Here is a 24141-nt window from a genome sequence, read left to right as displayed (position 1 = left end):
TCACACTCACTGTCTCACACTCTGTCTCACACTCACTGTCTCACACTCACTGTCTCACACTTACTGTCTCACACTTAATGTCTGAACTCTCACTGTCTCACACTGACTGTCTCACACTGACTGTCTCACACTCGCTGTCTCACACTCACTGTCTCACACTTACTGTCTGAACTCTCAATGTCTCACACTGACTGTCTCACACTGACTGTCTCACACTCGCTGTCTCACACTCACTGTCTCACACTGACTGTCTCACACTTACTGTCTGAACTTTCACTGTCTCACACTCACTGTCTCACACTCACTGTCTCACACTGACTGTCTCACACTCACTGTCTCATACTCGCTGTCTCACACTCACTCTCACACTTACTGTCTGAACTCTCACTGTCTCACACTCACTGTCTCACACTCACTGTCTCACACTTACTGTCTCACACTTAATGTCTGAACTCTCACTGTCTCACACTGACTGTCTCACACTGACTGTCTCACACTCGCTGTCTCACACTCACTGTCTCACACTTACTGTCTGAACTCTCAATGTCTCACACTCACTGTATCACACTCACTGTCTCACACTTACTGTCTGAACTCTCACTGTCTCACACTGACTGTCTCACACTCACTGTCTCACACTCTGTCTCACACTCACTGTCTCACACTGACTGTCTCACACTCATTGTCTCACAATTACTGTCTGAACTCTCACTGCCTCACACTCACTGTCTCACACTCACTGCCTCACACTCACTGTCTCACACTCACTGTCTCACACTGACTGTCTCACACTCGCTGTCTCACACTCGCTGTCTCACACTGACTGTCTCACACTCGCTGTCTCACACTCACTGCCTCACACTCACTGTCTCACACTCATTGTCTCACACTGACTGTCTCACACTCGCTGTCTCACACTCATTGTCTCACACTGACTGTCTCACACTGACTGTCTCACACTCGCTGTCTCACACTCGCTGTCTCACACTCACTGTCTCACACTCACTGCCTCACACTCACTGTCTCACACTCATTGTCTCACACTGACTGTCTCACACTGACTGTCTCACACTCACTGTCTCACACTCACTGTCTCACACTCAATGCATCACACTCACTGTCTCACACTCGCTGTCTCACACTCACTGTCTCACACTTACTGTCTGAACTCTCACTGTCTCACACTGACTGTCTCACACTCATTGTCTCACATTCGCTGTCTCACACTCACTGCCTCACACTCACTGTCTCACACTCATTGTCTCACACTGACTGTCTCATACTCACTGTCTCACACTCGCTGTCTCACACTGTCTCACACTTACTGTCTGAACTCTCACTGTCTCACATTCACTGTCTCACACTCACTGTCTCACACTCACTGTCTCACACTGACTGTCTCACACTCACTGTCTCATACTCGCTGTCTCACACTCACTGTCTCACACTTACTGTCTGAACTCTCACTGTCTCACACTCACTGTCTCACACTCACTGTCTCACACTCTGTCTCACACTCACTGTCTCACACTCTGTCTCACACTCACTGTCTCACACTCACTGTCTCACACTTACTGTCTGAACTCTCACTGTCTCACACTGACTGTCTCACACTCACTGTCTCACACTCGCTGTCTCACACTCACTGTCTCACACTTACTGTCTCACACTTACTGTCTGAACTCTGTCTCACACTGACTGTCTCACACTCACTGTCTCACACTCGCTGTCTCATTCTCACTTTCTCACTCTCACTGTCTGAACTCCCACTGTGTCAACCTCACTGTCTCACATTGCCCTTGGTGCAATGATGAGAGGGGAATCACTCTGAACTATGTGATTAAGAATCATAAAGTAGTTTTTCCTCCTAATCCTTCTCCCACAGAAGGTAATGCCCTGTTCCTCCTTCCGCGCACACCTCTGGTACCTCATTCAAGAAGGCATTCTGCAGATAGGAAATTGGGAATTGAGCATCGATACATTAAAAGAAAGAGCTTTTATTTATATAGCACCTTTCCTAACCTCATGATATCCCAAAGCACTCTACAACTACTGAAGTACTTTAGAAGTAGAAACACTGTTGTAAAGTAGAAAAAGTGGCTGCCAATTTCCGCACAGCAAGCTCCCACAAACAGCAATGTGCGATAATGACCAAATAATCTCTTTTATTCAAGTTGACGGGAAAACATTAGCCAGCACACCAGGGAAAACTCCCCTGCTCTTCATTGAATTAGTGCTTTTTGGAACTTTTGTGCCTATCTGGTAAGGCAGACAGCTTAATGCCTCATCTGAATAACGCTACCACTGGCATTGTAGAGCTCCCGGAGTCTCAGCCTAGATGTTGTGCTAGCTTCCCTGGAGCAAGACCTCCAGCTCAAGCAAGAGTGAAACACACTGAGACAAGGAGACACATCTTAAGGAGGGTGCCTGGTCTTCTCCTGACCAAAGAATGGGAGCAGTGATGCCTCAACATTCACTGATCCTAACCTGTTATTTTCCGCAAACCTGGGGTCCTGTGAGCTGAAGGCAGAACCGGCAGTCTGAGCACAAAGAGTAGTTAATGTCAAACCCTCTTTCCCATCCTCATTGCTCACAGACATCAGCACACCTGTATACATGATATAATAACACACTGCGTGTCACTGGGTATAACCCTCCTATATATATTATATGATAACACACTGCGTGTTACTGGGTATAAACCTCCTATATATATTATATGATAACACACTGCGTGTTACTGGGAATAACACTTCTATATATATATTATATAATAACGCACTACGTGTTACTGGGTATAACACTCCTGTATATATTATATAATAACACACTGCGTGTCACTGGGTATAACACTCCTATATATAGTATATAATAACACACTACGTATTACTGGGAATAACACTCCTATATATATATTATATAATAACACACTGCGTGTTACTGGTTATAACACTCCTATATATATTATATAATAACACACTGCGTGTTACTGGGTATAACACTCCTATATATATTATATAATAACACACTACGTGTTACTGGGAATAACACTCCTATATATATATTATATAATAACACACTGCGTGTTACTGGGTATAACACTCCTATATATATATTATAATAACGTACTGCGTGTCACTGGGTATAACACCTCTATATATATTATATAATAACACACTACGTGTTACTGGGTATAACACTCCTATATATATATTATATAATAACACACTGCGTGTTACTGGGTATAACACTCCTATATATATATTATAATAACGTACTGCGTGTCACTGGGTATAACACTCCTATATATATTATATAATAACACACTACATGTCACTGGGTATAACACTCCTATATATATAATATATGATAACACACTGCGTGTTACTGGGAATAACACTCCTATATATATTATATAATAACACACTGCGTGTTACTGGGTATAACACTCCTATATATATTATATAATAACACACTGCGTGTTACTGGGTATAACACTCCTATATATATTATATAATAACACACTGCGTGTCACTGGGTATAACACTCCTATATATATTATATAATAACACACTACGTGTTACTGGGAATAACACTCCTATATATATATTATATAATAACACACTGCGTGTTACTGGGTATAACACTCCTATATATATTATATAATAACACACTGCGTGTTACTGGATATAACACTCCTATATATATTATATAATAACACACTGCGTGTTACTGAGTATAACACTCCTATATATATTATATAATAACACACTGCGTGTTACTGGGTATAACACTCCTATATATATTATATGAAAACACACTGCGTGTTACTGAGTATAACACTCCTATATATATATTATATAATAACACACTGCGTGTTACTGGGTATAACACTCCTATATATATTATATAATAACACACTGCGTGTTACTGGGTATAACACTCATATATATATTATATAATAACACACTGCGTGTTACTGGGTATAACACTCCTATATATATTATATAATAACACACTGCGTGTTACTGGGTATAATATTCCTATATATATATATTATATAATAACACACTGCGTGTTACTGGGTATAACACTCCTGTATGTATTATATGATAACACACCGCGTGTTACTGAGTATAACACTCCTATATATATTATATAATAACACACTGCGTGTTACTGGGTATAACACTCCTGTATATATTATATGATAACACACTGCGTGTTACTGAGTATAACACTCCTATATATATTATATAATAACGCACTGTGTGTTACTGGGTATAACACTCCTATATATATTATATAATAACGTACTGCGTGTTACTGGGTATAACACTCCTATATATATATTATATAATAACACACTGCGTGTTACTGGGTATAACACTCCTATATATATTATATAATAACACACTGCGTGTTACTGGGTATAACACTCCTATATATATATTATAATAACGTACTGCGTGTCACTGGGTATAACACTTCTATATATATTATATAATAACACACTACGTGTTACTGGGTATAACACTCCTATATATATATTATATAATAACACACTGCGTGTTACTGGGTATAACACTCCTATATATATTATATAATAACACACTGCGTGTTACTGGGTATAACACTCCTATATATATTATATAATAACACACTGCGTGTTACTGGGTATAACCCTCCTATATATATATTATATAATAACACACTGCGTGTTACTGGGTATAACTCTCCTATATATATTATATAATAACGCACTACGTATTACTGGGTATAACCCTCCTATATATATTATATAATAACACACTGCGTGTTACTCTGTATAACCCTCCTATATATATTATATAATAACACACTCTGTGTTACTGGGTATAACACTCCTATATATATTATATAATAACACACTGCGTGTTACTGGGTATAACACTCATATATATTATATAATAACGTACTGCGTGTTACTGAGTATAACACTCCTATATATATTATATAATAACACACTGCGTGTTACTGGGTATAACACTCCTATATATATATTATACAATAACACACTGCGTGTTACTGGGTATAACACTCCTATATATATTATATAATAACACACTGCGTGTCACTGGGTATAACACTCCTATATATATGTTATATAATAACACACTGCGTGTTACTGGGTATAACTCTCCTATATATATTATATAATAACGCACTACGTATTACTGGGTATAACCCTCCAATATATATTATATAATAACACACTGCGTGTTACTCTGTATAACCCTCCTATATATATTATATAATAACACACTCTGTGTTACTGGGTATAACACTCCTATATATATTATATAATAACACACTGCGTGTTACTGGGTATAACACTCCTATATATATTATATAATAACACACTGCGTGTTACTGGGTATAACACTCCTATATATATTATATAATAACACACTGCGTGTTACTGGGTATAACACTCCTATATATATATTATATAATAACACACTGCGTGTTACTGGGTATAACCCTCCTATATATATTATATAATAACGCACTACGTATTACTGGGTATAACCCTCCTATATATATTATATAATAACACACTGCATGTTACTGGGTATAACACTCCTATATATATTATATAATAACACACTGCGTGTTACTGGGTATAACACTCATATATATTATATAATAACGTACTGCGTGTTACTGAGTATAACACTCCTATATATATTATATAATAACACACTGCGTGTTACTGGGAATAACACTCCTATATATATATTATATAATAACACACTGCGTGTTACTGGGTATAACACTCTTGTATATATTATATGATAACACACTGCGTGTTACTGAGTATAACACTCCTATATATATATTATATAATAACACACTGCGTGTTACTGGGTATAACCCTCCTATATATATTATATAATAACACACTGCGTGTTACTGGGTATAACTCTCCTATATATATTATATAATAACGCACTACGTATTACTGGGTATAACCCTCCTATATATATTATATAATAACACACTGCGTGTTACTCTGTATAACCCTCCTATATATATTATATAATAACACACTCTGTGTTACTGGGTATAACACTCCTATATATATTATATAATAACACACTGCGTGTTACTGGGTATAACACTCATATATATTATATAATAACGTACTGCGTGTTACTGAGTATAACACTCCTATATATATTATATAATAACACACTGCGTGTTACTGGGTATAACACTCCTATATATATATTATACAATAACACACTGCGTGTTACTGGGTATAACACTCCTATATATATTATATAATAACACACTGCGTGTCACTGGGTATAACACTCCTATATATATATTATATAATAACACACTGCGTGTTACTGGGTATAACTCTCCTATATATATTATATAATAACGCACTACGTATTACTGGGTATAACCCTCCAATATATATTATATAATAACACACTGCGTGTTACTCTGTATAACCCTCCTATATATATTATATAATAACACACTCTGTGTTACTGGGTATAACACTCCTATATATATTATATAATAACACACTGCGTGTTACTGGGTATAACACTCATATATACTATATAATAACGTACTGCGTGTTACTGAGTATAACACTCCTATATATATTATATAATAACACACTGCGTGTTACTGGGTATAACACTCCTATATATATATTATACAATAACACACTGCGTGTTACTGGGTATAACACTCCTATATATATTATATAATAACACACTGCGTGTCACTGGGTATAACACTCCTATATATATATTATATAATAACACACTGCGTGTTACTGAGTATAACACTCCTATATATATTATATAATAACGTACTGCGTGTTACTGGGTATAACACTCCTATATATATTATATAATAAAGCACTACGTATTACTGGGTATAACCCTCCTATATATATTATATAATAACACACTGCGTGTTACTGGGAATAACACTCCTATATATATATTATATAATAACACACTGCGTGTTACTGGGTATAACACTCCTGTATATATTATATAATAACACACTGCGTGTTACTGAGTATAACACTCCTATATATATATTATATAATAACACACTGCGTGTTACTGGGTATAACACTCCTATATATATTATATAATAACACACTGCGTGTTACTGGGTATAACCCTCCTATATATATTATATAATAACACACTGCGTGTTACTGGGTATAACCCTCCTATATATATTATATAATAACACACTGCGTGTTACTGGGTATAACACTCCTATATATATTATATAATAACACACTGCGTGTTACTGGGTATAACACTCTTATATATATTATATAATAACGTACTGCGTGTTACTGAGTATAACACTCCTATATATATTATATAGTAACACACTGCGTGTTACTGGGTATAACACTCCTATATATATATTATATAATAACACACTGCGTGTTACTGGGTATAACACTCCTATATATATTATATAATAACACACTGCGTGTCACTGGGTATAACACTCCTATATATATGTTATATAATAACACACTGCGTGTTACTGAGTATAACACTCCTATATATATTATATAATAACGTACTGCGTGTTACTGGGTATAACACTCCTATATATATTATATAATAACACACTGCGTGTTACTGAGTATAACACTCCTATATATATTATATAATAACACACTGCGTGTTACTGAGTATAACACTCCTATATATATTATATAATAACACACTGCGTGTTACTGGGGCCAAATCCCTGTGGGAAAAGTGGCCATTGTTAGTGTTTTGCAAGTTCTCCCATCTCGGGATTCGGATGATAATGTGAAGCAGAACCACACAATTTCTCAACTCAATCAGAACATTTGGGCTCTGGTTGATGTATCTCCTAATATTTATATCATTGAATTTGTGAATAATGCATCTGACAGTGATGATATGATCTGATATATGGGTTTAATTTAAGAACTACTGTGTGATGTGTGGCTTCACAGCGAGGCAGCGGTTTTTAAATGTATTTATTTTTTATTGAGGAAACCAGATAAAAGGATGGCAGCCCTGGATTGATAACAAGAGGTGACACTGCAAGGCATAGACAAAGGTTGTGGTCGGGTTGACAGAGGGATTGGGTTCTGAAAGTCTCTAGGTTCTCGCAGGAATCTGGGACAGAGAGTTGAGGACATCACGAGATTGTGGGAAAGAGTGAATTTGAGTCGGGGCTGAGCAGTGATTACAGAGCGGGCAGGATGGTGAAGATGGGATCGCTCAGCTCCTTGCTCTGCATTCAACAGCACCACATCCTGCAGCCTAGCTGTCTCACACAGTGTCACACTCTCACTCTCTTTTCCACTGCCTCACCCTCACTCAGACTCTTCACTCTCACACACATTTATTCCTCTTCAGTTCTCTGCCTGAAGGCAGCTCCTTGGTGATTACTCACTGAATTATGGTAAAGTACTGTGACTTTTACTGCAGGTAGGGCAAAGAGGCAGACCCTGAGTCTCCCATGGCCTTTGGCTCTAATCTGATCCACAGACTAGCTGCCTAGCTGACTGAGCTAACCGGCCCCCCCATATCATATTGATGGGACATGGTGGCAGGGGTGGATGTGGGTGGCAAGGTGTTGGGTGTTGGTGGTGTGGGGGCTACCCTACGCCTCGGCCATCGCCCTGAAATTTCTGACGGGTCTGGGACAGGAAGGTGGACGGTGGGAGGGTCAGCCGGAGAATTTGAGGGGTCTCGCCCCCTCCCCCCCACCCCCGGCAAACCCGCTGGGCAGGGGGCCCCTGTGAAACTCTGCCCGCTGTCCCACTCTCACACTCACTGGCCTGAATTTCATGGCCCCTTGGGGTGGGCTGGCAGGTGGGGAAGGGACGTAAAACTTGGTACCATGCCAACGGCGCTATTCCTGGCACTAACCGGTCTACCCGCCTGCCAGCATTGCAACTTAACCAGCAGTGGGGGTGGCATTGGGAGGTCCGCTCACCCGTGAATCACTTGAGGCCCTGAAGTGGCCAATTAATGACCACGTTTAGGCCTCTGTCCACCACTGCTGGGAATTTACTCATGGTGGGGAGACCAGAGGCAAACTCGCAACCTGCCATGTCTCACTGGGTAGGCTGGCAGCTGGGCAAGGTGAGGGGAGGGGGGAGGGGTGCCTTCTTTTTAGGTCCCCTGTGCCCATTGGAGGGCTTCACCCCAAGGTACCATCCACGGCACACCCCCCCCCCCCATTACCCCCCCGCTGCCCTGACCACCACCTCCCCCAACGCACTACCCTGTCTTGGCTCTGCCAAGCTGGTCCTGGTGAGACCCAGACTGGCCATAATGTTGAGCTCCATCACAGCTCGCTTCCCCCTGGCACTGCCGCAATGGCCATCACTCCTTCTGGCACGGCTGGGGCCATTTGATTGGCTGGCACTCTCTCAGAGGCCGGCTTCCCTCCTCAGGAAGCCTGTCCCCGGGCCAAATAATGCCCCAACTGCCCCCAAAATGGCTGGGGTGGGGGTGGGGGTGCGAGTGGCCAAGTTGAGGCAGGCTTGCACACGATTGTTATGCCAGGCCTTTGGGGAATCCCTTCCAGCTTAAAATTCAGCCCACTGTCCCACCTTCCCTGGGCTGGATTTAATGCTCCCAATGCAGGTCCCCCCACCCCCCCAGCCCCGGTTGGAGAATGTTGGGAAACCCACGTCGCTTTGGTGGGGAAGGACTGACCAAATGGGCCCTGTTGTCAGCCATGTTAACTCTCCAGCTCAGGCTCTCCGCGGGATTTAGGACCATGGCGGAAGATACCCCGCCGCTGAGAACTGCTGTCCAATCAGAGGCTGGCAGCTCTCCATTGCCGGTGACACCACCGGGAATGGCGGCCGCTGCCGGCAACACGGTGGGGCCTTCACCAGAGATCTTCGTGGGAGCCCTGGAGATAGGTGAGTGCGGCGGGTTGGGGTTGTGGGTGGAGTCGCCAGAGAGGTGGGGGAGGGAGGGGTCAGATGAAAGGGCAGGAGAATGGCTCCCAGCGGGCTCCCCCCTTTCTCGGTGCATAGTCCCTTTGAAAGTGGAGCAGCTGCCCCTCTAATACTACCTCCTTTGTGTCCCCCTACACCCTCTGTTTCACCACCATCACTCACTTTGTGGTGAGGTGAGAGTGACTGCACTTGACACCAAGGCAGCATTTGATCGAGTGTGGCATCAAGGAACCCTAGCAGAATTGGAGTCAATGGGAATCAGGGGGAGCTCTCCACTAGTTGGAGTCATACCTAGCACAAAGGAAGGTGGTTGTGGTTGTTGAAGGTCGGTCACCTCAGCTCCAGGACATCACTGCAGGAGTTCCTCAGGGTAGTGTCCTCGGCCCAACCATCTTCAGCTGCTTTATCAATGACCTTCCTTCCACCATAAGGTCAGAATTGGGGATGTTCACTGATGATTGCACAATGTTCAGCACCATTTGCGACTCCTCAGACACTGAAGCAGTCCATGTCCAAATGCAGCAAGACCTGGACAATATGCTGGATTGGGCTGACAAGTGGCAAGCAACACACAAGTGCCAGGTAATGACCATCTCCAACAAGAGAAAATCTAACCATCGCCCCTTGACATTCAATGGCAACTGAACCCCTCACCATCAACATCCTGGGGTTCATCATTAACCAGGAACTGAACTGGACTAGCCATATAAGTACGTGACTACAAGAGCAGGTCAGAGGCTGGGAATCCTGTGGCGAGGAACTCTCCTCCTGGCTCCCCAAAGCCTATCCACCCTTTACAAGGCACAAGTCAGGAGTGTGATGGAATATGCCCCACTTGCCTGGATGAGTGCAACTCCCACAATACTCAAGAAGCTTGACATTGTCCAGGACAAAGCAGCCCGCTTGATTGACATCACCTCCAGAAACATTCACTCCTTCCATCGCCGACGCACAGTAGCAGCAGTGTGTACTATCTACAAGATGTGCTGCAGGAACTCACCAAGGCTCCTTAGGCAGCACCTCCCAAACCCACAACCTCTACCATCTAGAAGGACAAGGGCAGCAGACACATGGGAACACCGCCACCTATAAATTCCCCTTCAAGTCACTTACTATTCTGACTTGCAAATATATTGCCGTTCCTTCACTGTCACTGGGTCAAAATCCTGAAACTCCCTTCCTAACAGCACTGTGGGTGTACCTATGCCACATGGACTGCAGCAGTTCAAGAAGGCAGCTCACCACCATCTTCTCAAGGGCAATTAGGAATGGGCAATAAATGATGGCCCAGCCAGTGAAGCCCACATCCCATGAATGAATTTTTTAAAAAGCTACTTGGCACCTGACTTTGATACCCAGTCCCATCAGAAACACTGACCCTGCTTTCAAAAATCTCTTCACAACCTGTTCCTATTTTCCCTTTGTCCCAGTTACTCTCCGATCACCCTGCTTTCATCCTTGGTGTGAATTACAGTAGGCTTCTTCTTGAACGCCAAGTCCTGCTCACCTGTCACCCCTGTGCCCGCTGACCTACCCTGGCTCCAGGTTCAGCAATGCCTCAGTTTTGAAATTCTCATCCTTGTTTTCAAATCCCTCCAGCCCTAACCCCTTTCCAGATGTAATCTGCTCCCACAGCTCTCCGAGATATCTGTACTCTTCTAATTCTGGCTACTTGAGCATCCCCAAATTTAATTGCTCCACCAATGGTATTGTCGTTGGACTAGTAATCCAGAGGCCCAAGCTAATGCTCTGGGGTCATGGGTTCAAATCCCATCATGGGTAGCTGGTGGGATTTGAATTCAATACATTAATCTGGAATGAAAAAGCTGGTCCTTGTAATGGTGACCACAAAACCATTGTTGATTGTTGTAAAAACGCATTTGGTTCACTAATGTCCTTTAGGTAAGGAAATCTTCCATCCTTCTCTGGCCCACATGTGACTCCTCATTGGGATAACCCCCTAATCCTCAGAGATGCACCATACAATCGCTGGACTGCATCAGAAGATAACACAGATAACCCAAAAAAGTGACACTGAGGCTATTTATTGGGGGCGATGGTCGAGTAGTGGTAGTGTCGTTGGGCTAGTAATCCAGAGGCCCAGGCTATCGCTGTGGTGACATGGGTTCAAATCCCATCACAGTGGCTGGTGGAATTTAAATTCAATTGATTAATAACAACAATCTGGAATTGAAAGCTAGCCTCTGTAACAGTGACCATGGAACTATTATTGATTGTCATAAAAACCCATCTAATGTCCTTTACACCATCATTACCTGGTCTGGCTAACATGCAACTTGAGCAATGTGGTCGACCACTGAAATAGCCTGACAAGGCACTCAGTTCAAGGACACTTAGGGATGGGTGACAAATGCTGGCCTTGCCAGTGATGCCCACATCCTATGAAAGAATAAAGAGGTAAAAAAAACATTGGCAGCTGTGTATGGTCCTTAAGCTCTGGAATTATCCTCCTTATATCTCTCCATCTTTCTTCTCTGCTTTAAGACATTACTTAAAACCAACTTCTTTGACCAAACTTTAGATTGTTTGATCTAATATCTCCTTATGAGGCTCAGTGACATATTTTGTTTGGTAGTTGCTCCTGTGAAGAGCCTCGCTACGTTAAAGTGCTATATAAAATCAAGTTGTTGTTGTTGTTGCCCTTGCATCTGAGATTTAAGAGAGGAAATTGCGGCTTTGGGATCTCAAACAATTTACTTTTGCTCGAAAACCGGCCAAAATTCACGACTCCTTTCGTGATAACGTTAACGAGAAAAACAATTAGTGTGGGTTAGAAGTTATGCTTTAGTTACAGTTTATTTTAAGGAGCTGGTGGGGGTGTGGGCTGGAAGGCAATTGCTGTTTTCTCTGTTCTTCTGCATCCAGGATAAGAGCACAGCTGGCCGCCGTCATGGCCCGACAGATGATGAGTTTCGGCAGTCCTTTCCGGATCACTGGATCCCATAGCAGTAAACAGGAAATGTTCTCGAGGCACTGGTGGGCATCAGAATGGAGAACCCAATCTGGGCAATCGCTCAGAGTCCATCTGCTGACAGGAGTGTGGACCTCATAAAGCTGGCCATCGTCTGCTTGTGTTTGAGTTGTGTCAGCATCACAGCCTAATATCCATGTTCAGCCAACATTTATCTGGGTAGCGCTAGCGAAACCCCAGGCATGACCTGCTGAGATGGTAGTTCTGACAAGGAAGACTTTTAAATGGGAATAACCTAGAGATGGGTCTTGAAGATTCCAAGTGATGCGGCTGGGACTATTCCCTTTGGCAGCTTGTTCCATTGTGGGGATTGTCCTTGGGAAGAAAGATTGTTGACGCACTGTCTTGGAAACAAATGGTCTTTGTGGTTTGTGTGGACTGTGTGGTGTTTCAGGAAGAGAAAGGAGTTGTCAGTTGTTGCCTCTTTTTTTGCTGCATCATTCGAACCATTCAGTGCAGAGGGAGGCCATTTGGCCCGTTGTGACTATGCCAGCTGCTTTGATAGAGCTGTCCAATTATCCCCACTGTCCGCTTCTGGTCCTGCAATGTTTTCCTTATCGAGTATTTTCCAATCCCCTTTTGAAAGTTAATATTGAATCTGCTTCCACCGCCCATTCAGGCAGCACCTTCCAGATCACAACAACTCGCTGCATAAAATACTTTCCCCTTCTGCTTCTTTGACCAATTCAGATATTCAAAATCGTGAGGGGTCTGGACAGGAAAAAATACCGTTCTCCTTGGTGGAAGGGTGGAGGACGAGAGGGCACGGATTTAAAGTAATTGGCAAAAGGGGACATGGAGAGAAACCTTTTCACACGGCGAGTGGTTAGGGTCTGGAATGCACTGCCTGAGAGTGCAGTGGAGGCAGATTCAATCGAGGCTTTCTAGAGGGAATTGAGTTATTGTCTGAAAAAGGAGAATGTGCAGGGTTATAGGGAGAAGGCACTCAGAGAGCTGGCACAGACATGGACCAGGCTGTATGGCCTCCTTTTCTGCTGAAACAGGTCAGTGATTCAGTGATCCTTAAACCCGCGCCCCCCCTAGTTACCAAACCTCCCATCACGGAATTCTTCTATCTACTTCCTATCTACTCAATCCACTATGCTCACCAATTTAACTTATTTCAGTAGCATGTGTGATTTGGAATTCAAAGCCACATGCTGAGAGCACCTCAGCATGTAAGTAGCGGCAAATAGCCCTCCAAAATAGCCTCCAAAATAGTCCCCAAAGCACCACTGTTCTACCCCAGCGGCAGGGTGAACCAGCTGATTTGAATCAAGGCAGAGAGTTCAGTAGAAGATGCAAACTGATGGAAACAATGGTCAGGAGAAGTTCAGATGATCCATCCAGCATATCCCTTAATGCTTCCAAATGTTAGGCACCATGCCAAGAGATTCCCCACCCATTAAGTGCCATGTTATCTCCAGGGAGAGATGAGAGACCAGAGCAAAACGCTTAGACTAATGAGGGGAGAGAAAGATCTGGATCTGGGGGAACTATGTTGACCATGAATTGTTTTACTTGCCTCCAGTTAGATGCAACTTCTGTCCCAACCAGGACAGGTACCGCTTTTTGTTGAAGGCACACAGAGGAGTCAGCACTGGAGAAGCGAACGGTTTGTTCCGCAGGTCGATTACTCTCTGGGAAAAGCACATTCCTCTCAGCCCCGCTTCTGTCTCCAGGATCCCCCATAACTTTTGGGTAACAAAAGCGGTTTAGGGGTTGACTACCTAGCCCTTGCAAAGACAATTGCCCTTCTCCCTCCTCTGTCGGAAAGCCTCCAGTGCCCATGGTCTAGACTCTTCCTGAGAAGTAGGGGGACCTGGGCAACGCTTTGGTGGGACCACACCCTGGTAAGAGTGGGATCTTCAGGCAAGGACTGGGAAATTGTGCAATGTAACGATCCTTACGTCAAAAATCTTGGGGCTTTCAGAGGGCTTTAGCCTCCAACTCTACCAGATTCTGGGATCTTGGATGGGAGATCCTTGGTACTTTATAGGACACTGGTTCAGCCCTAGCTGGAATATTGTGTCCAATTCTAGGTACTCTCCTTCGGAAAAGGTGTCAAGGCCTTAAAGCGATTGCAAGGGAGATTTACGAGAATGGTACGAGGGGACGAAGAGAGACTAGAGAAGCTGGGATTGTTCTCCTTCCTGCAGAGCCAATCTAGGGGAAATTGAATGGAAGTGGTTAAGTTCTGAGGGATTTTGATAGAGTAAATAAAAGAGGAACTGTTTCCAGTAGCAGAAGGGTCAGTAACAAGAGAGCACAGACTTAAAGTGATTGGCAAAAAAGAGCAGTGGTCACTTAAGGAAAAACATGTCGATGCATTGATTTGTTGTAACCTTGGAATCCACCACCGGGAAGCAGGTTCAAGAGTAACTTTCAAAAGGAGAATTGGATAAACACTTGAAGTGCAAATAATTTGCAGGGCTGTGGGGAAAGAGTAGGGACTATTTGGATAGCTCTTTCAAAGAGCTTGCACAAGCACGAGGGGCCGAATGGTCTCTTTCTTTGCTGCGTGACTCTATGAATCTATGATAATTGAGAGTGCCTCTCCACGAGGTTGCTGATGCACAGCAGAGCATTTGCATTGGTCATAGATTTCCATTAAACAAGCCGGAGCCTCCAGTTTGCATTCTGTGACTTCTGCAGCCACACATCAGCTGACTTATTTATTACTTGCAGGAAAGCTGGAGGCCCATTTCTCTGAAATTATATATTCAGAACCCTACCCTGGTTTCCATTAGGGGAGCAATTACCAGTCAATTAATCATTAGCCAGTCAAATTGATCATAACCGGTTAATAGTAACAGTAGAACTTTCTCTGTCTTGCTTGTAGGAGGAACCTTAGTTGCCCATTAGGCAGTCTCTGTTTCACCTCTGGCCTTCGCATTCCCTCTCTCCCTGTCCGTCACAAGTGTCCGAGTCTTTAATTTTTCAGCTCTACTCCACCATTCTTGACTTTACTGATTGATCCACACTGGCTAATGGACCTGTAAGAACCTTGGGGAAACTGTAGCCTATCAGCTGGCTGAACAGATATTCATCCCCCCGTGATTTCTGAGCGTCTGCTTGCAAACGTGCTTTGGCTGAGCAGTTGTCGACCTTAAGAAAACAAAATTCCCTTTTGATTCTGTTCACTCGCTGCTCTGGATCCTGCTCGATGAGCAGCCATTTGGTGGGTTACATTTCTGCTCAATTCACAGACATTAATTCTCTGCAATGTACCATTGATAATTAAGTTTAACAGCCTTTAAAATAAACACAAGGCAGAGATTCCAGCGTGGAGATGGCGAAGATTAAATTCTCCTTGGCATAGCTTACTCAGGCTGCTGGTCCTCCTAGTTGTCAAAGGGGAGAGACAATAGAAGTGTTCAAAATTAGGAATAGAGCATAGAGGGAGAAACTGTTTCTCCTGACAAGTGGGTCAGTAATGAGAGGTCAACAGATTTAAAATAATTGGCAAAAGAAGTTGCGGGGAAATGAGGAGACGTTTAAGCTGTGAAGATCTGGACCACCGGTGATCTGTTGGAAGCAGATTCTATGGGAACTTTCAAAAGACGATTAGACGTGTAGTTGAAGATCAATAACTTAGAGGATTATGGGGAAAAATCCGCCATCTGAGACTAAATAGGAGAGTTTTTTTCAAAGAGTCAGCACACGCATGCTGGGCTGAACGACCTCCTTCAGTGCCGTAAGATTCAATGATTGGAAAAATATGGAGATTGGGGTAAAATGGTTGTTTAGCTGACAGTCAAGAATCATCCAATCAGGAAACGGACAGCCTCTTTGCATTCTGATTGGCCTTGGGGAGGGGGGGCTCTGCGACGATGGATGTGTCAGTTGACGATCATGGGAGGGGGAGAGTCGGAGGCAGGAGATCAGACAATGAAACTTCCAGGAATATGTTCAATTACAGTTGGTGACACAATTGCTGTGCTTTTGCAGACTGTCAGGAATTGCCTTAAATAATGCAACTTGGGTTTAAAGCAAATGTGCAAACAACTGCAGTTTTCTTACCCTTTTCCATCAACGTTTCTGCACTGTTAGTGACTAGCAAGACAGGAAGCCATTAATTGCTTAGCACGAGGGTCAGGGCTTAATCAACATCCAAAGAGAGTGTGATAACATTCGAAAAGCAAAAGCTGCCTCAAAATCCCACAGAAAGGCAGAAGTCAATCTGAAAGGCTAAACAGCGTCACAAGAAATTAATAAATTGGAGCAAAGTACTCATACAAAGTCATACATCCATGTACACACAAACACACACACATACATGCATAGATATACAAACACATTCACAAAAAGGCACGCAGGCAAATACATGCACACATGGATATATGCTGTATCTGTCCTGGGAGTGTTTGATGGGGACAATATAGAGGGAGTTTTACTCTGTATCTAACCCCGTGCTGTATCTGTCCTGGGAGTGTTTGATGGGGACAATATAGAGGGAGTTTTACTCTGTATCTAACCACGTGCTGTACCTATCCTGGGTGTGTTTGATGGGACAGTATGAAGGGAGCTTTACTCTGTATCTAACCCCGTGCTGTACCTGCCCTGGTAGTGTTTGATGTGGCAGTGTGGAGGGAGCTTTAATCTTCATCTAAACCTATGCTGTACCTGCTCTGGAAGTGTCTGATGGGATAGTGTAGTGGAAGCTTTACTCTATTTCTAAACCCAAGCTGGGAGTGTCTGGGTGTGTTTGATGGGGACGGTGTAGAGAGAGCTTTACTCTATATCTAACCCCGTGCTGTACCTGCCTTGCGAGTGTTGGTTGGGGACAGTGTAAAGGGAGCTTTACTCTGTATCCAATGCATGTTGTACCTGAAGCTCATCCTGACTGTCCAATTTGAGAAATTGTTTTGATCTTTGATTAACCCTGAATTGAACTATAAAGTAGCTTATTGAGAATTAAATTGTCTGCATTCCAGTTGTAGATGGAGGTTGACATGTGTGTACGCTGTTTTGATTGTACAGTAACAACAATTCATGCCTGTAGTTGATCATGGTTAAGCCTTATTACAGCAATGTGAACTGGACGGATGACATCATTTCTTTGAAGAATGGGGACCATTGTAGGAAATTGGCTTGACTGTGATTTCGGATTAGACCCGGTGAAAATATCACTTTATATTTCACTGACTTAGTAATTTCTGTGGTATAAATAAAACTAATCACCAAAGGTCTGGCTACAGAATATGCCAGGACGACATTTGATATTTAAGACACCATTTAGTTGACTGACATGTAACTGAGCCCATTCTTGTTTTAACAAGTTGTGTTTTGAATCTGTTTATAGCTCACTTCCCCAGCAAGAATGCTCAAGATTGTTTGCAATCAGCAATTATTATTTAGCGTCCTATCAACTAATTCTCCAAGTGCCATTGTATGAACTAGAATATTGAACCTCAGTGCAATTAGCTGGATGGGTGTTTAGAATACTGGGGCACTCTTACAAGGTTAGACCAAAAGTAAATGGTTGGAGGACTGTAGAAGGTGCTTTACCCTGTATCTAACCCCGTGCTGTACCTGTCCTGAGAGTGTTTGATGGGGACAGTGTAGAGGGAGCTTTACTCTGTATCTAACCCCGTTCTGTACCCGTCCTGGGAGTGTTTGATGGGGACAGTGTAGAGGGAGCTTTACTCTGTATCTAACCCCGTTCTGTACCCGTCCTGGGAGTGTTTGATGGGGACAGTGTAGAGGGAGCTTTACTCTGTATCTAACCCCGTGCTGTACCTGTCCTGGGAGTGTTTGATGGGGACAGTGTAGAGGGAGCTTTACTCTGTATCTAACCCCGTGCTGTACCCATCCTGGGAGTGTTTGATGGGGACAGTGTAGAGGGAGCTTTACTCTGTATCTAACCCCGTGCTGTACCTGTCCTGGGAGTGTTTGATGGGGACAGTGTAGAGGGAACTTTACTCTGTATCTAACCCCGTGCTGTACCTGTCCTGGGAGTGTTTGATGGGGACAGTGTAGAGGGAGCTTTACTCTGTATCTAACCCCGTGCTGTACCTGTCCTGGGAGTGTTTGATGGGGACAGTGTAGAGGGAACTTTACTCTGTATCTAACCCCGTGCTGTACCTGTCCTGGGAGAGTTTGATGGGGACAGTATAGCGGGGGCTTTACCCTCTAACCCTGTGCTGTCAGTTCTGGAGCAGAGGATCTGACAGGTGAAAATGTCAAAAGAAAGAATTCATTACACACTATAGCAACATAGAAAATGCAGTCATCAATATGAGCACAGAAAGCTTCCACAGAGCAATGTGATGATAATGTGTATTAAGTGTGTATTTTGCTGTACCTATTAATCATTGTTGGATCCCCAATGGACCAGCTATTCACTGTTTCAGGTGAAACCCCTCAGTCTTGATATCTTCAAAGTGTTTAAAGGATTTGATAGCAAGGACATCTCCCCTAGTTGGGGCCGTGGGTGGGTGGAGGTGTGTGTGGGTTGGAGCTTGGAAAAGGGGACATAACCTTAAAGTCTGAGCCAGGCCATTCAGGGTGATGTCAGGGAGCACTTCATCACATGGAGGCTAGTGGAAATCTGGAATTCTGGAAGTCTCTCCCCCCAAAAAAACTGTTGAGTCTGAGGGCCAGTTGGAAATTTCAAACCTGTGATCGATAGAATTTTGTTCGCAACATAGGTAGAGGTTTAGGCTATTCATCCCCTCGTTACCAGTCCAGTCATCTGTTGAGACCTGTAACTGAATTCCTCCTAGGTAACCCTTAATACTCTTTGCCTAACAAAATTTATCAGTCTCAGTTTTGAGAGGCTTCTTTGTGTAAAGAAGTGTTGCCTGACATCAGGTAAAGGCCATTGAGAGATATGGAGCAAGGACGTACAAATGGAGCTGAGGTACAGATCAGCCGTGATGTGATAGGATGGTGGAACAGACTGGAGGGGCCGAATGGCCTCCTCATATTGCCAGATCAGAGATCCAGCCCTTAGGTTCTCCTTCAACACAAAAACAAAAATAGCTGGAAATACTCAGCAGGTCTGACATCATCTGTGGAGAGGAACACAGTTAACGTTTCGAGTCCGTGTGACTGATGAAGGGTCATATGGACTCGAAAGGTTAACTGTGTTCCTCTCCGCAGATGCTGTCAGACCTGCTGAGTTTTTTCCAGCTATTTTTGTTTCTGTTTCAAATTTCCAGCATCCGCAGTATTTAGCTTTTATCTTAGGTTCTCCTTGATCATTGATGCTATTTCCCATTGAGCCCGTTCTTCTGCTCTTACCACCTCTGCCTACCTTGTTTGCAGTGCTCCGAGATGACTTCCGACTGAACCCCACTGATGTTGTCGTCGCTGCGGGTGAGCCTGCCATCATGGAATGCCAACCACCCCGCGGGCATCCAGAGCCAACCATCTTCTGGAAGAAGGACAAGGTCCCCGTTAACGACCGCGATGAAAGAATAACGGTGCGTATATCAGAGCACGCCCTTTGTGCTTCCTCTCCCTCAATGGACATAACTGGAGAACTGAACCAGGCTGCAGTGTGGGGCTGCAAAGATGATGGGGAGAAACTGAGTGGTTCAGTTGGGTTGGCTTTAACTTTCCAAATCTTGTCGAGACTGTTGGGGGGATGTCAGCTCGCAGGAAGAGAGCTTGCTAAATGATCTTGGGCAGTTTCAACATGGCTCCTGGTGGGCAAAGGGCTAAGGCACAAAACTATCCCTAATTCAGCCTCATTGAATCAGAGAGGCTCAGGATGGCTGTTTGGGGAAATGGTAAAAAGCTGTCACATTGAGGCAGTAAGAGGAAATCTTTTGAGTTTGGGATGGAGACAATTTGTTGGGACAGCGAAGAGGCAGCTTTACCTAACCCATGGGAAATGTTCCAGTCCCTGCCATCTTCACCTTGATGAACAAAAGAAATTAAAGCAAAATGCATTTTTTCATGTAATTTTCAGCACACAGTCACATGAGACCTGTTTGCACACCCAATTGTTTCTGGAAGTAACATGGCAGCTCATAGAATAATAGAATGATACATCAGAGCAGGAGGCCACTTGACCCATTGTACCAATGCTGGCTCTTTGAAAGAACAGTCTAAGCTAGCCTCACACTCCTTTGTCCTTTCCTTAAGGCTCTACTCATTTTCCCTTTTCGAGTATTTTCCAATTTCTTTTTGAAAGCTACAATTGAATCTGTTTCCACTGCCCTTTCAGACAGCGCACTCCAAATCACAACAATTTCCTGTGGAACAAGATATCTCCTCAACTCCCCTCTGGTTCTTTTGCCAGATACCTTAAATCTGTGTCCTCTGGTTACTGACTTGGCCTTCAACTGGAACCAGTTCCTGCTTATTTACTCTATCAGAACTTTCATGATTTTGAAGGCGTCGATCAAATCTCCCATTCCTTTACTCTATGTGGAACAATCCCAACTCCAGTCTCTTCGTGTAACTGAAGTCCCTCATCCCTGGTACCATTCTAGTTATACCTTTGCAATAAAGAGCTAGGAATAAATGAGAGGTAAAACAGAAAGAAAACTACAATTGTCATAGATAAAACGCCTCAGCCTTTGTTTATTTTTGTCACTCAGATGCGTGGAGGCAAACTGATGATTTCAAACACCAAGAGGAGTGATGCTGGCATGTACGTCTGTGTGGGGACCAATATGGTGGGTGAAAGGGACAGTGATCCTGCAGAATTGACTGTGTTTGGTAAGTCTGCCTTCCTTAAATAGTTCTGAAGATTTTCTTGAATCAGTTTAATCCTTTTTTTTTTACTCAGAAGACTTGTCTTGGTTTTCTCCCAGCAACATAAACCAAGGTCAAGGGTGACATTCTCCGACACTGGCAAGGGTTGAGGACAAGATGGTGGTGTGCGAGGAAGGCCATTTGCCTCATCCTATCTGACCTATCTACCCACACCAAACCATCACGACCCCTCCATCCCAACATTCAACCGTTCTATTTCCAATGGGAAAGTGAAAATTGAAGGGTGACCTAGTAGAGGTTTTTAAATTTATGGAATAGTTTGACCAGGTAAAGGTGCAAAGGATGTTTCCACTCATTGGGAAGAACAAAACTAGACAGCATTAATGTGAGATAATTGCTAATAAATCCAATAGGGAATTCAGGAGAAATCTCTTTATCCAGTGTAATAAACTTGATGTACTGGACAGGTTTCTTACTCGAAACAGATAATTTTATTGACAGAGCTCTTGTAGAAGATGCATGCTTAAACCAGATCCATGGTTAGAAAGCTCCACCCATAAGATTACTCGCGCTTAGGGTTGATTCATCAGTACAATCACATGACCCCTAAAACAGTAGGAAAGGTTTTACCTACAAGCACTGTACCCAGAAAATGGTGAGAATGAGGAACCCACTACCACAGGGACTGGTTGAGGTAAATGGTAGAGATACATTTGATGGAAGGCACAATAAACATGCAAGGGAGAAAGGAGTAAAAGAATCTACTGATAGGATGAGACTGGCACAGATCAGTTGGGTTAAACTAGCTGCTTCTGTGCTCTATATTCTGTATAATTTTATGATGGAAATCAGGTAAGGGCTGAGGTCTGGCACAGTTGTAATACCTCCAAGGGGTAAATAGCTTGGCTAGAGGATAACTGTCCAGGTGAGATTCCAAGATACCCCCAGTATTATACACCACCAGAAGGAGTCAGTACCTTCAACAAAGATCATGGGCAGACAGAGGGGCATTGAAGCTGGTTGTGAGAATTTGTAAAATTAGGATTCCCGAGGGTAATACAAATGCTAGTACACAGGTGGCGATGGAGGCCTACCTGGTACTAAGCAACACGGGCCAGAGCTGATGCTGAGTCAGCTTATCTCAGCCATGGCTCCGTGTGATGCCCGTTATGGTCAAATTGCCCACATAAGCTTGCTGCCTAGACTCTGGTACAGATGTAGGCCACTTCGGTGAGTTGGCATGGGGTTGGGGGGAAGGAAGAGTCGAGCACTTGAGCAAATGAGGCACCAGCGAGAAGTTTGGTTTGGGAGAAGAAAGATGGCGCAGGTTGGGGGTATTTCTCAAGAAAAGTGATGACTGGGTGGTTGGGGGGGGGGGGGTGGGGGGTGGTTGGTGACTGGATTGAGGACTTTGAAATTACCCTGGCGTTCGATAGGGTAGAACATGGGGCAAATATTCCCACCTGTTGGAGAGAAAACAAGGGTGCATAAATATAAGATAGTCATGAATAAATCCAGTCGGGAATTCAGAAGAAACCCTTTTACCCAGAGAGTGGTGAGAATGTGGAACTCACTACCACAGGGAGTGGTTGAAGTGGACAGTATAGATGGATTTAAGGGGCAACTAGATACGTACATGAGGGAGAAAGGAATTGAGCAATATGCTGATGGGGTGTGACGGAGTCAGGTGGGAGGAAGTTCGTGTGGAGCATAAGCACCAGCTCAGACCAGTTGGGATGAATGGCCTGTTTCTGTGCTGTAAATGCGATTTAATCAAATGTGAGTCTTGCTCCTTTGGGTGTCTTCTCTGGCAAGTTAGGGCTGCACACTTTCCTTGGACCTCCCCCTCTTCCTGGAGCAGTCAGAGTCCCCCATCGTCGCTATTGATTGAGATTAAAGAGGGTAAAGGAGGCAGAATTGTGACTTCAGTGGCAAAGGGTCGAAGGTCGCAAATTGCTAATAGAAGCAAGGGTGGGTGCATGAGTAATGTGCTTTATTTCCGCACACAAGTGGATTCCCCTTGTGGGAGATTAAACAGTGTAAGCAAACGGTGCAGGTGATTCGAATCGTGTTAATCTCTTCATAAAAGAAGTTAATTATCAGAGGTATTCTCTGTGACTGCAAGGCACTCAAGTAGCAAATTACTGATAGTTGATTCACCTCCAATTCTGCTCTTGATTCACAACTGACTTGTCTGGTTTTGTCTTTGTATTTTTAACATTGCTGGTTCCCAGAACGCCCTGTCTTCATCCGAAGACCCATAAACCAGGTGGTGCTGGAGGACGATGCAGTCGAGTTTCGATGCCAAGTGCAGGGGGACCCTCAGCCCACGGTGCGCTGGAGGAAGGATGACACCGATGTTGCCAGGGGCAGGTTCGTGGATTTAACTGAGGGGAGTGTCTTGCTCCATCATCACTTTTGAAATCATTGTGGCTGAGGACTCACTAGTCATTCAGTTATCGATTAGCAATGATTT

The 24141-nt window shown here is 43.5% G+C and overlaps 1 protein-coding gene across 9 annotated transcripts in view; it reads left to right on the top strand.

The window, feature by feature from the left end:
• robo2 (roundabout, axon guidance receptor, homolog 2 (Drosophila)) overlaps positions 1–24141 on the top strand; it is a 637222-nt gene that overhangs the window by 382868 nt on the left and 230213 nt on the right. For all 9 annotated transcript variants that reach the window (XM_041211369.1, XM_041211368.1, XM_041211367.1 and 6 more), the window contains exons 3-5: positions 20265–20422; positions 21548–21668; positions 23900–24038. In XM_041211369.1, the coding sequence (XP_041067303.1) occupies positions 20265–20422; positions 21548–21668; positions 23900–24038 (418 nt within the window). The remainder of the gene's footprint in view (positions 1–20264; positions 20423–21547; positions 21669–23899; positions 24039–24141) is intronic.

Source organism: Carcharodon carcharias, chromosome 18 (genome assembly GCF_017639515.1).
Source record: "Carcharodon carcharias isolate sCarCar2 chromosome 18, sCarCar2.pri, whole genome shotgun sequence".
NCBI lineage: Eukaryota > Metazoa > Chordata > Chondrichthyes > Lamniformes > Lamnidae > Carcharodon > Carcharodon carcharias.
Note: the sequence above shows the minus strand (reverse complement) of the source record. Positions and strands in the feature narration are given on the sequence as shown.